Consider the following 12,063-nt stretch of genomic DNA (forward strand, 5'->3'; position numbering starts at 1 on the left):
TAGGATAGGAGTTCAAAAGTTTAAAGAGGAAGACTCATCAGAAGACCCTTGCACATGAGGAAGGCACCGAAGGACCACCATGAATAATCCTCAAAATAGATGTCTCCGCCCACGCTCCGCCCACACCACGCCTCTTATGAATATGATGTAACCCTGCACCCAAGACTGTATAAAAGCTTGCTTCTGTCATGAGATAGCTAGAAATCCCTTTGTGATTTCTCCGACGCGTCGTAATAAAATACCTCCTGTCTATGCTGACTTACTTGAGCCTCTTAGGCAGTTATTCTCGCCTTTTGGGGCAAAATTCGGCATCAATCCTGCTCACAGAACCCCACTTTGGCTTTTCATTAACAAAAATCCTGCCCAGAACCTCCCAGCCAGAACTGCAGAAGAAGAGCTTGGAAAAGAGCTGATAAAACCAAGCTTCCAGACAATTTCCAAAAAAATAACCATCCCCTTTCCACCTCAGCACAAAAAAAAAGCTGTAAAAGTTCCTTTTTTCTTGCACAGAATCAAGAGCATTAGGAGTGTTTACAAATAATACAAGAAAATAAGTATGAAGAAAGGTGGAAGAATTTGTACAAGAGCAATTTTGAATCTGTCTGATGGAAATAAACCATGGAAATGTTATTCCATAATAGATTTCTTTAATGTATTCCAAGCTTAAAAGGTCTAATTAGAGTAAAAGAGCAATTTTGAACGTCTGACAAAAATAAACTATGGAAATGCTATTTCATAATAGATTTTTTTATGTGTTCTAAGCTTAAAAGGTCTAATTAGAGTCAGTTGAGGCATAGACACAAAGTAATGCAAAAATACAGCTCTGATTTGCCTTATTTTGGGGACTAATTTTGCAGTATTACCAAACAGATTTCTGCAAAAACCTCACAAGTTTTATTTTCTTGGGAAATACAGACATATTGAAGGGAAAAAAAATCTACCAAAACGTGAATAGTAAGAAGAAAGCTTCAATTTTAGCTGGAAAATTATATGCTAGACAACATTAAATCACAGATATTCCAAGTGTAAATTTGAGATTATTTCTATATAATATATACAGTGCAGAAAAAGGAGTGAGCAGAAGGTTTAGAAGCAAGAAGCCATGTAAAGGATCCTGGGATGAGGCGAAAGCTGTTTATTTCAAGCCCAAAATGCAGGAGCTGGGCAGGAGGGGCAGCCTGACCCTGTTTTATGTTGAGAGAGAGAATTCCAGCAGTTTTTCTGCAGTAAACAGGAGATAAAGGAAGGTGTGAAAGTGGCAGCCAGCAGGAACCCAGACCTTCTCCAGGAGTGGCTGCACTTAATTGAAAGGAAAGTGGGGAGATTGTTCCACTCCCATCCATTTATTTTCAGTCTGGTTTGCCAAAGAAATAGAAAAGCTGAGGTGGGATTTGAATTTCTGCTGAAACTCTGAAAGGGTCTCTGAATAGCAGGAGGCTCACAGTGACTACAGGGAGGGCACTTTCCTGAAGCCCCTGCTTTAAAAGGGTTGTTGGGCAAAGACACAGCTGTTAAAATCCTCTGGTGGTGCCATCCAAGGGTTTTCAGAAACAAAAAGCCAGGCAGGAACTGCAGGCTCATGGTGCAAAATAAAAAGAAATTTAATAAAAGATATAGTAAGGAATGAAAATTATAATTTCCTGCCTTTCACTCAGCAGCTTTTTTCAACAACCAAACAGAAAAAAAATCTGACAAATGGAAGACAAATGGTTGAGGAACTCCAAGTACAGAGAACAAAGGGAAATATTTCTCCCTAATTCCTAAGCTCTGCCTATGCAGGCAAACATTAACTGTGGTATATACAAATAAACCCATCCCTCCTCAGCTGAATCAGGAACGCTGAAGTCCAAAGCAAATATTTGGATTACAGCTGACTCTGAAACATTGTGCCAGGATCTCCAAGGCTGTGAAAACCCCTCTGAGCTCCCTTCTCCTGTCTCTTCTTGCTGCACTGTGACAGTGACACCTCGTCACCAAACAGGGCTGCAGCTCCCAGGAGCATTCCCTGCCAGAGCTCTGGAATGGGATGAACCCACAGCACAACCCTGGGAAGGGCTGCTGGCAGCACATGGGACCAGCCCTGGCAGCCCCAGGATCACTGCAGGGCTCTCCATCCCCAAACAAGGATCTGCTGCTCAGCTTTACCTCAGGATCACTGCAGGTTTCTCCCATCCCCAAACAAGGATCTGCTGCTCAGCTTTACCCCAGGATCACTTCAGATCTCTCTGCTGCTCAGCTTTTGCCCAGGATCAGGTGCAGGATTCTCCAATCCTGAACAAGGATCTGCTGCTCAGCTTTACCCCAGGATCACTGCAGGTTTCTCCATCCTCAAACAAGGATCTGCTCCTCAGCTTTAGCCCAGGACCAGTTCAGATCTCTCCCATCCCCAAACAAGGATCTGCTGCTCAGCTTTAGCCCAGGATCAGGTGCAGGATTCTCCAATCCTGAACAAGGATCTGCTGCTCAGCTTTACCCCAGGATCACTGCAGTTTTCTCCATCCCCAAACAAGGATCTGCTGCTCAGCTTTACCCCAGGATCAGGTGCAGGATTCTCCAATCCTGAACAAGGATCTGCTGCTCAGCTTTACCCCAGGATCACTGGGGGTCTCTCTGCTGCTCAGCTTTACCCTGGGATCACTGGATCACTGCAGGTTTCTCCATCCCCAAACAAGGATCTGCTCCTCAGCTTTACCCCAGGATCAGGTGCAGGATTCTCTAATCCTGAACAAGGATCTGCTGCTCAGCATTACCCCAGGATCACTGCAAATCTCTCCCATCCCTAAACAAGGATCTTCTGCTCAGCTTCAGCCCAGGATCAGGTGCAGGAGGAAAGCTGAGCTTGGCCTCAGAGTCACCTTGGCTGGGAGGACTCAGCTGCAGCACCAGGCTCCTCCAGGCCAGATGGAGACATTTCCATCAGCACAACAGCCAAAAGCTGTTATTTCTTCTGGGCCCTGTCCAGCTGGATGGGGACATCCCTCTCTCACTGGGATACCCTCAAGGCTGTGAAGGATCCAGACCCTTCCTCTGGACCTGACACTGGCTGAGAGCACAGAGAACCAGTCCTGAGGATTTCTGCACATCACAAAAGACAATTCGTGGAATTTCTCTGTCACAAACCACACTCAGCACTCGGGCTGGAGGAGCAGGAGGATTAGAAAATCAGACCCAAGGGACAACAGCACCTGTTCTAACTAAAAACCCAATGAGAGAAAGACTCCACATTCTCAAAAAGCTTTGGACCAAACAGGACAGCTCTGATTATTCACTTGGTATTCACCAAACCAAATTCCACTGGAATTTCTAAGGATCTGCCCATCCTGGTTACTCATTTACAGATACAAGAGGATTTACCCACTGTTAGTTTCCCACACTACTCTGCAGCCATTGCTATTTTTTTTTTCTAATCCTGACACTTGTTCTACAATTAGAGCAGGACCAGTGTCTCAGCAGCTGATCTTTACACTCCAGGCTGGTTATCCTGCATTTTTTACAGGTTCTCTGTGGGATGCAGAACATTGCACCCATCTGGCAGGCAATTAGCACAGCTCTGCTCTCTGAGGTGAACCATTGCCTTCCTCCCCTGCACTGCACCACTGCCACACAGCTCTCAGCACAGCACAGCCCAAACCTCCTCCCCAGGATAATGTCCAGGAGAGCATTACAAGGGGCTAATTATGAACCTGGCCTTGTCCCCGTTCTCCTGAGGGCAGGCAGGACAAGAGAGCTGTGCTGGGAAAGGAGGAATCCCCACCTGGGTCACTGCAGGAACAGCAGGAGCCTGCAGAGCTTTGCCCAGCTCAGACTTCCTAAGAACTTCTCTAAATGAATATATGGTAAGAAAAAAAATCCCTAAACCTGTCTGCATGTGAGAAAGGACAATCTAATTGTGCCTGGGAGCATATAAATCAATGAAGCCATTTCTGAAATATAGGAAAGTTGTGGTAGTTAATTAAAAATCATATACTCAGGAATGGTGTGGGCTGGGAGGGACCTTAAATCCCATCTCATCCCACCCCTGCCATGGCAGGGACTCCTTCCATGTCCTGGAATGTCCAGCCTGGCCCTGGGCACTGCCAGGGATCCAGGGGGCACCTGTGCCAGGGCCTGTCCACCCTCCCAGCCAGGAATTTCCTCCTGATGGCTCTGCAGGAATTCTCTCCCCACAGAGGTGCAGGCAGCTCCAGGGCACACCCTCAGCTGATCATTCCCCAGGTCCCTGCTTAACCTCACATGAGATTTAAACACAGCTTTGCCCTCACAGAGTAACAAACTCCCCCTGAGCTGGGACCCAGGCAGGCACCCAGGTTCATTAACACTGGTTTGGAGCAGCATTAAGCAAAAAAGCTCAGAACAGACAAGTGCCACAGAGTGCAGTGGGAATAAATTGGGCATCTCCTTCCATACTTCCACTTTGTGTCCCCAGATCTGCTCCTGCCCTGCTGCTGCTTGTTCGGTAATTTCACGCTACGCTGCCTAACAATGTAAGCATGGAGGCTCCATCTAAAACTGCACTTCCCAAATGTCACTTGTTTGTGAACACATGGCTGAGCCCAAAATTGCTTTTAATATTCGAGTGGTGCCTGCTGGCTCTGTTGTAGTTAAGGGTCTGTCTGAATTTCCATGATAAACCCCATTTTCTGGGGTGTAATACCATGACCACTCACTACACATAAACCTGCTTTACAAGGTCACAGCAGACAATCACCATTTTTTACATTTTTAAACCAAGACTGCTTGGCTATTTTTGAGTTTCAGACACCTGACACTGATTTGAGGTCTCTTCCAGTTTAAGTTTTTTCTTACCATCCCTTTAACTCCAGAACTAATTCAAATGTCTGACCCATCCCTGGAAGTGTCCAAGGCCAGGCTGGACAAGGCTTGGAGCAACCTGGGATAGTGAAAGGTGTCCCTGCTCATGGCAAAACTTCCCAGATTCTACTGAATGAGCTTTGCTGGTCAGTTATTCTGCAGACTTCAAACAGAAGAGCTGTCACAAACCAAAGTACACCAGGAGCCTGCCCTAATGAGAAATAACCACACAACCATAACTCTCCAAACTTAACTGAGTGCACAGATTAGAGGAATTCAGGTATTTTCAGTGTTATTACCATAGTGTTATTAAAGCTTAAAAGTATTTCCAGCTTATTCCTTCCCCTCCAGTGTGTACCTAATGAGTTGTGCTCAGTTACATCAGTCACCTTATTCACTGTGAAATGTGGTTTGGATGCACCAGAAAACTAATTCCACTTTACCAATCCCAAAACAACCTGTTCAGAACCTGAATGCAGCACTTGAGAAAACCATTCCTACACCTTCAGAATAAAATGGAGCTGGGGGTGCTCAGCCTGGAGAAAAGGAGCCTCAGGGGTGAACTTGTCATTCTCTACAGCTCCCTGAAAGGTGGCTGTGCTCAGCTGGGGTTGGGCTCTTTCTCCAGGAACTGGCAGAACCAGAGGGCACAGACTCAAGCTACACCAAGGGAAATAAAGGTTGGATATTGGGAAAATGTGTTTTACAGAAAGGATGATAAAGTTCTGGAATGGTTTTCCTGGGGTGACCAGGTTCAGTCACCATCCCTGGGTGTGTTTAACAAAGCCTGGATGTGGCACTGGGTGCCAGGGTTTAGTTGAGGTGTTGGGGCTGGGTTGGATTTAATGACCTTTAAGGTCTCTTCCAACCCAGTGATTTCTGTGAGTTCTGTGAATTCTGTGAATTCCATGAAAACAAATTATCGAGAGGCAAAACCAGCGACAGTGGGACAGTGAGTGAGCACACCCCAAAGCAGAGGCACTTTCTGTGCCCTCCTCAGGAACGAGGACAAACAGGGGGCATGGCTGTGTGTGCCAGGGCTGCCCCAGCTGTCCCTCCCCGTGCCCACCTGCGTTGCCATCTTGCCGTAGTCGATCCAGCGCAGGGTGGCGAAGTTGGTGGACTCGGCGCAGTTGAAGCCGTGGTTGAAGCCAGCGTGGTACCCATAGGGAAATGTGATCATGAACTCCCCGGCTTCCTGGGTGATCTGCAAAACACAGGAAAGAGGAGGAGACACCCCACAGGTCACTTAATGCAGCAGCCTGAGAACAGAGACCCATTAAAAAACCCTAATGATGAAATCTCTTCCTGCTGGAGGGTCGGCAGAGCAGCTCTTGGCTGAGCCTGGAACATTCCTGGGGATCTGCAGGAATGCTCAAGGGTTTCTCTTAAGGGAAAAACTCACAACAGTGGATGGAAGGGGTCACATACCCTGAACTATTTACACCTGCAGGCTCCAGTTACAAAGGGGTCTCAGGCTGCCACATTCCAGAAGATCAATGCAATAATGGAAGAGGCAGAGCTTGACCTTCCCTGTCCTTCCAACCAGCAGTGCTGACAGAGCTCTCCCAGCTGTCACAGGGCAGGAATTCAGCCTGGATTCCTTCCCACAGCCACAGCCCACACCCCAGCAGCCCTGAGCCCACACAGACCCCAGGGGACTGCACTTCCCAACACAAGGATGGAGCCAAATGCAAAATGGAAACACACAGAGCTTCAAACACTTCCCCCTCAGCTGGGCCAACAGCTAAACTTGCAGATGTCATTGACAGAAGAATAATTCAAGAAAGAGGGAATAAAAGCTGCTGTGATGCACAAGAAGCTCGTGCAGGATTTCAGGAGGAGGTGCTGAAGTCCAGCCTGCACCCAGCTCCTCCACAAAGCCCAGCAGTGCCACTCTGCTGGCTCCAGGAGATGGACAGATGATGTTCCTGTCAGTGAATGCACATCCTGATGTCTCCATTTCAAGCCCACATCATCCATGGCACTGCTGTCAACATTATCCCACAATAAATTAGAAAACACTCCAGATGATGGATAGGCCATGCAGAAAAGTAATAACTATTGAAGGAAAGCCAGCACAAACTGCCACTCATGAAGAAAGCCCCAAATTTACTGACTTCTGCAAGCTCTTGAGGAATAAATGGAGAAATCAATAGGAGATTACAGAAATACACATTTTTAATTATTAAAAAGCCCTAGTATTGATCTGTTTCTTTTTTTTTTTTTCCAGAACAGCATTATAGAGATTTATAAATGCTGCCTATTTCAACTTCATTGAAATCTGCCAAGGATTTGGATGAAGGGATCCTATCTCTGTTCCTCAGGAAAAATGGCACTTTTCCCCTGTTTGTGAATAATAAACTTCACTGTTTCAGGACAGGGCTTGGAGTTTGGGACAGTGGAAGGTGTCCCTGCCCATGTTGGGGATTTAAGGTCCTTTCCCACTCCATGATTCCATGAAAGCAGTTTGGAGCAGGCCTCTGTGACACTTCTCCCACCCACAGGCAGCTCTGGCTCTGTGTGCTGGGAACAGCCAGCAGCAGCAGCAGCAGTCTGAGTGATTCTGCACAGATACAAATCCCTGTAACCACCCCTGGCTGAGGAGATTTACTTCTTGCCACAAGACTTTAAGAATAAGCACATTAAAACGATCATACCAAATAAACATGACCCCTCTTTTCAAATCAGGGCTTAAGAGCTGCAGGGATCCTTCCAGGCTTAGAGAGCAGCATGAACACTTACACAACAGGGAACCAGCACAGCCAGCTCCACTCTGGGTCACACTGGATCCACAAAAAAATCAAAAAGAGTTTCAGAATCACCAGTGGGGCTTTGCTGCCCCTTGATAAGCCAGACCATCCTTATCAGCTCGTCCCTCTCTACATGAGAGGCTCCCTCACTGTCAGAGTTTGTTCGGTGACAGCTTTGCCTCTCTTCAGTGTCTCAGCCAAAACCCAAACTCTCCTTTTTGCAGCAGAGCTGGTTTTGAACCCCAGCACAACAATGCCCTTGGAAATGAAGCCAATTCCCCCCAGAGATTCTGCTGGGTTGACAGGAAAGAGGAGCTGTGCAGGGACAGCCTGCAGGGACCTACCCTGTCAAAGGGAATCCCATATTTCTTCAGGATGGAGGGAGAAATGAGGGTCATCTTGTGACGGAGGAAAGCATCACATCCCTGAGAGCTTCCTGGGAAGAATCCTGTGGAGACATTCAGAGGGGATCATCACTAAGGAATGTCCTTGGGAAAACAACACAACCTGCCAGATCCCACATCAACCTGCCCTACATATCACTACCTAAAGGGAAAAATGTAAATATTCAGGGAAAGGAAAGGGCTCCATCCCAGGCAGTGGCACGAGGGACACGTTCACAGTGGGCACCAACAAGTGGCAGAGGCAGCAGGAGCTGACCCAGTCAGCACCTCAATACCCTCAAGTGTTAAATTCTGCCACTGAGTTATAAATTCTGCCACTAATCACAAATAATTAATTAGTAACCACTGCCCAAACCCCTCAATGGCAGCTCAGCCAAAGTAACCCAATTTTCCTCACTATGTCCTTTCCTCCAAGTGGCTGACTCCATAACAAATTCTGTGTTTGTAGGGACTCAAACCCATCACAGCTTAGCAAAACAAACAACCCAAGCTCTGGAACCAACATTAATTGATGAGACATAATGGAAGGGGTTTCAGAAAGTCAAAAGGATTACTGGATTCCAGGTTTACTTATATTTTTGCACTAAAAGCATTTCAATTCAAATTATGACTGTCTGCTACCCAGTCTGTCGTCCCTCTCTGCAGTTCCTCTTTTTAATGCACAGTTTAAGTGGCTCTCATTAAAGCCACTAATAAAGAAGCACATTTTAAGTGATTAGCACCAATAACATGGCAACACATTAACATTCTCTCCATGGGCTCCATGGCTCTCCCAGTGAGCCCATTTACAGCTCAGCTATTCATTTTCCATATTAATTGCACACTCATTTCTCCATAGTAAACTTCTCCCCACTGATGCACAGGACAGGGGAATGGCCAGGCAGCAATTTTGGCTCTTTGCAGAGTTAAATCATCACCCACCCAGCTTCTAGAGACAGGAAACTAAAATAAAGACCAGATCATTGATAATTTGCTCCTGGTTTTACAGCACAAACCATCTCCGTGCCTCAAAATTGATCATCCGTAAAAATTAGTTACAAACAGCAAGAAACTTATTATTGCTCCTGTCAGACTTGGAGTGGTATTTCAGAGTCTGCAGAACACAAGTCATCTGATTGATTGACTTCTTATAAAAATTACTTTTTTCATCTATTAAAACCTGGCAAATTACTGAGCTGTAGCTTTGCAATGCAATGTTTTTGAGCAGCCATTTCCAGTGTTATTTGTATTTAGTGCCCAGGAGAACAGCACCAAGCCCCAGGACACTCATCCCAGTTATTCTGCATTTACCCCACACAACCAGCTGGACAGCCTGGAGTGTGCTCAGCAGAGAAAGGCAGCTCAGGAATTTGTCTGTTTTCTGGGAAATCAGCATTAGAACTTCTTTTCTTTTGCATCAGGGTGGAACCTTCCAGATTTCCCTGCCTGCTCCTGCCTTCACCAGCAGATTTAAACCACCCCACTTGCCTCGCTGGAGATAAACCACAGAGATTTGGAGTTAATTATTCTGGCCCAGCAGCTTTTTTTAGCTGGGCAGCTCCTTGAACATTTGCAAGTGGACAAAAATAGAAACAACACCAACAAATTAAAACATATCCACTTCTGCAGCCAGACATCTTCCCTGAAGCTTGAGGTGGGAGTTTGCCACAGCTCAAAGTAACTCTCCCGTCCCCCCACTCCCATTTTCCTTTTCTTTTTCCCTCCCTTTCATTTTTTTCTTCCTTTTTAAGACGAACTTTATTGCACTGAAAAATAAAGGAGGATGAGGCTAAGATAAAAGGAAAACCACCAAATACCAAATATATTTATAGGGTGAAGGAGCAATGGCTACAAACTGGAAGAGGGGAAATTTAGGTTCAATATCAGGCAGGAAATGTCTGTTGTGAGGGTGGTGAGAACTGGAACAGGCTGTGGCTGCCCCATCCCTGGGATGGAAGGTGGCCCTGCCCATGGCAGGGTGCAATGAAAGGATTTTTAGGGTCTTTTCCAACCCAAATCCTTATGGATTAAATCCACTGCCCAGCCATGGGAGGGTTTGGCCTCAATGCCTCAAAATCCAAGGGGGTTTTTAAGGAATTTTAGTTCAGGTCAGGTTTAGTTGAGTTTAGTTTAGTTCAGGTCAGGCCATGCCAGGAGACCGAGGCTTGGAGGGAAGGGTTGGAAGGAAAATTAAAATTCCCTGACAAGTTCTGTGGCTCTGAAGCTGCTCCCCAGCTCAGCAGGTTCCTCCAGCAGCCCCTGCAGTGCCCAGCAGGCTCAGGCAGTGCCAGGGTTTGGGTTAGGGTTTGGAAAGCCCAAAGGCAGGCTCACCTTTAGCCAGGCGTTCCAGCCTCTTGCCGTGCTCCGGGGGAATGGCGTACCTGGGAGGAGAGAACACAACAGGCAGAAACCAAAAGATCATTAGATATGGTGAAATCAATACATCTTCAATGTAAAAACAGGGGGAGGAAAAAGCTAAGAACAAGTGGGGCAATAATCCTGAGCACAGCACACAATGGCTGGCAATAAAACCAAAATTCTGTGTGTCTGAAAGGCATCAGTAACACACAATCCATGGGAAAAACAGCATTTAATAAAAGTTCTCAGACATGTTACATGAAGTGTGTGTTTTTCTGGCACCTTCTCAAACAGCATCACAAGATTTCACAAGGTACAAGGAAAATGGAGAAGACAAAGTGATGATGCAGCATTGGAAACCCCAGGAATAACTGAGTGCAGGGAACAGCAGGTGTGTTCTCCATGGGGAAAATATCTGCAAAATAAAACTGTGCTAAATATTAATAAGCAAGAAACAGATGGGCTGGAAAGGTGTGAAGGAGGGTCTGTGTGCTTTGGAAAAGAATAAACCTTTTTCTGTGCAAATAGCTTTCATTTTGTTCAAAAAAGTGAATATTCTTCAGCTCAAGCAGTCATGGCTCAATCCTTATGTCCTGCTGGATTTTATTGTCTGATGTGAAATAATGGAATTCAAGTATTCAATAATTTTCTTGATGAGGTGACCCTGAAAATGCAGGGCCTGCTGATGAAAACCTCATTAAAGGGTGTAGGGAACAACTTCTACACCTCCTAAAAACAATATTCTTAGATTTGGGGTCAGTAAAGTGCAAAAGAATTGGGCTGGAATTTTTTTGGAGTGCAAATTATTGAACGTAATTCTGGAAAAACAATCAACTGTCCCTCAGGTCCCAGCCACAGGGCTGGGTGTGCCCAGCACGTACAAACACCAGGGAAGTTTCAAATGGCTTTTTCTTCCCAAAAGCCGTCAGTTCTCTCAGTGCTTTGAGGTTCACAACATCCTCAGGAGCAAAGCCCAGGTGACAGAGATTTATGTGTTCAGGTTATAAGAAGGGAGCTGAATACCAGGACACATTTCAACGTGTTTAACATGATGACACACAATAATATTGCCAGTGGAAATTTGTAAATCGTTGGTTACATTCTGCAGCAAATTAAATATGGCTCTCCCTGCTTTTTGTGACAGAGAATTCTGAGAATTTACATTTGTGGGAATGGCATTTATTGCCAGCTATAACTTCTCTTCAAAGTGAATAATAAAAAATGCATTATTTTTGCTATTTCCAATAAAGATGTCAAACCCATCCTTCTCATTATCCCTCGCTGGGATCAGAAAATTGCAGGAGGGGACTCAGCAACAGGTGCCCAGCACTGCCCCCTCAGAATGCACCTGAATTTGGGGGTTTCAGCCAGACAAATTCTGCATTTTCCAGTGTAAAACCACGAATGGGAGAAGCAGCTCAACACCCAACCTGTGCCAGGAAATCAAACACACCTGGGCTGGCCTGGCAGGGGGATGACAGCACACAAATCCCACACGGGGCCCTGCAGGGTTTAGGCACTAAGCTGATTTGAACTGATGGCTTGAGAAAAAATTTAAGGTAAAACACTATGCAGCACCTAATCTTGTGAAATAATAAATGCAGCAATGGACTCCCAACATTCCCTGACCAAAGTTTGACAGTGCCTTAAATTGCATAATTATCAAACAATTCAATTTCATTTGTCTGGGACAAAGCTAGTGGCTTTTATTTTACAAAGACCATTCATCACTTACATAAATGTGATAAAACTAATCC

At 45.7% G+C, this 12,063-nt stretch overlaps 1 protein-coding gene across 3 annotated transcripts in view; it reads right to left on the bottom strand.

Annotated features, from left to right (window-relative positions):
* Positions 1-12,063, bottom strand: part of KDM4B (lysine demethylase 4B) — a 73,893-nt gene that overhangs the window by 36,589 nt on the left and 25,241 nt on the right. For all 3 annotated transcript variants that reach the window (XM_064734084.1, XM_064734082.1, XM_064734083.1), the window contains exons 6-8: positions 10,280-10,329; positions 7,910-8,013; positions 5,882-6,019 (exon numbers count right to left, since the gene is read on the bottom strand). In XM_064734084.1, the coding sequence (XP_064590154.1) occupies positions 5,882-6,019; positions 7,910-8,013; positions 10,280-10,329 (292 nt within the window). The remainder of the gene's footprint in view (positions 1-5,881; positions 6,020-7,909; positions 8,014-10,279; positions 10,330-12,063) is intronic.

Source organism: Zonotrichia leucophrys, chromosome 28 (genome assembly GCF_028769735.1).
Source record: "Zonotrichia leucophrys gambelii isolate GWCS_2022_RI chromosome 28, RI_Zleu_2.0, whole genome shotgun sequence".
Taxonomy (NCBI): Eukaryota; Metazoa; Chordata; class Aves; order Passeriformes; family Passerellidae; genus Zonotrichia; species Zonotrichia leucophrys.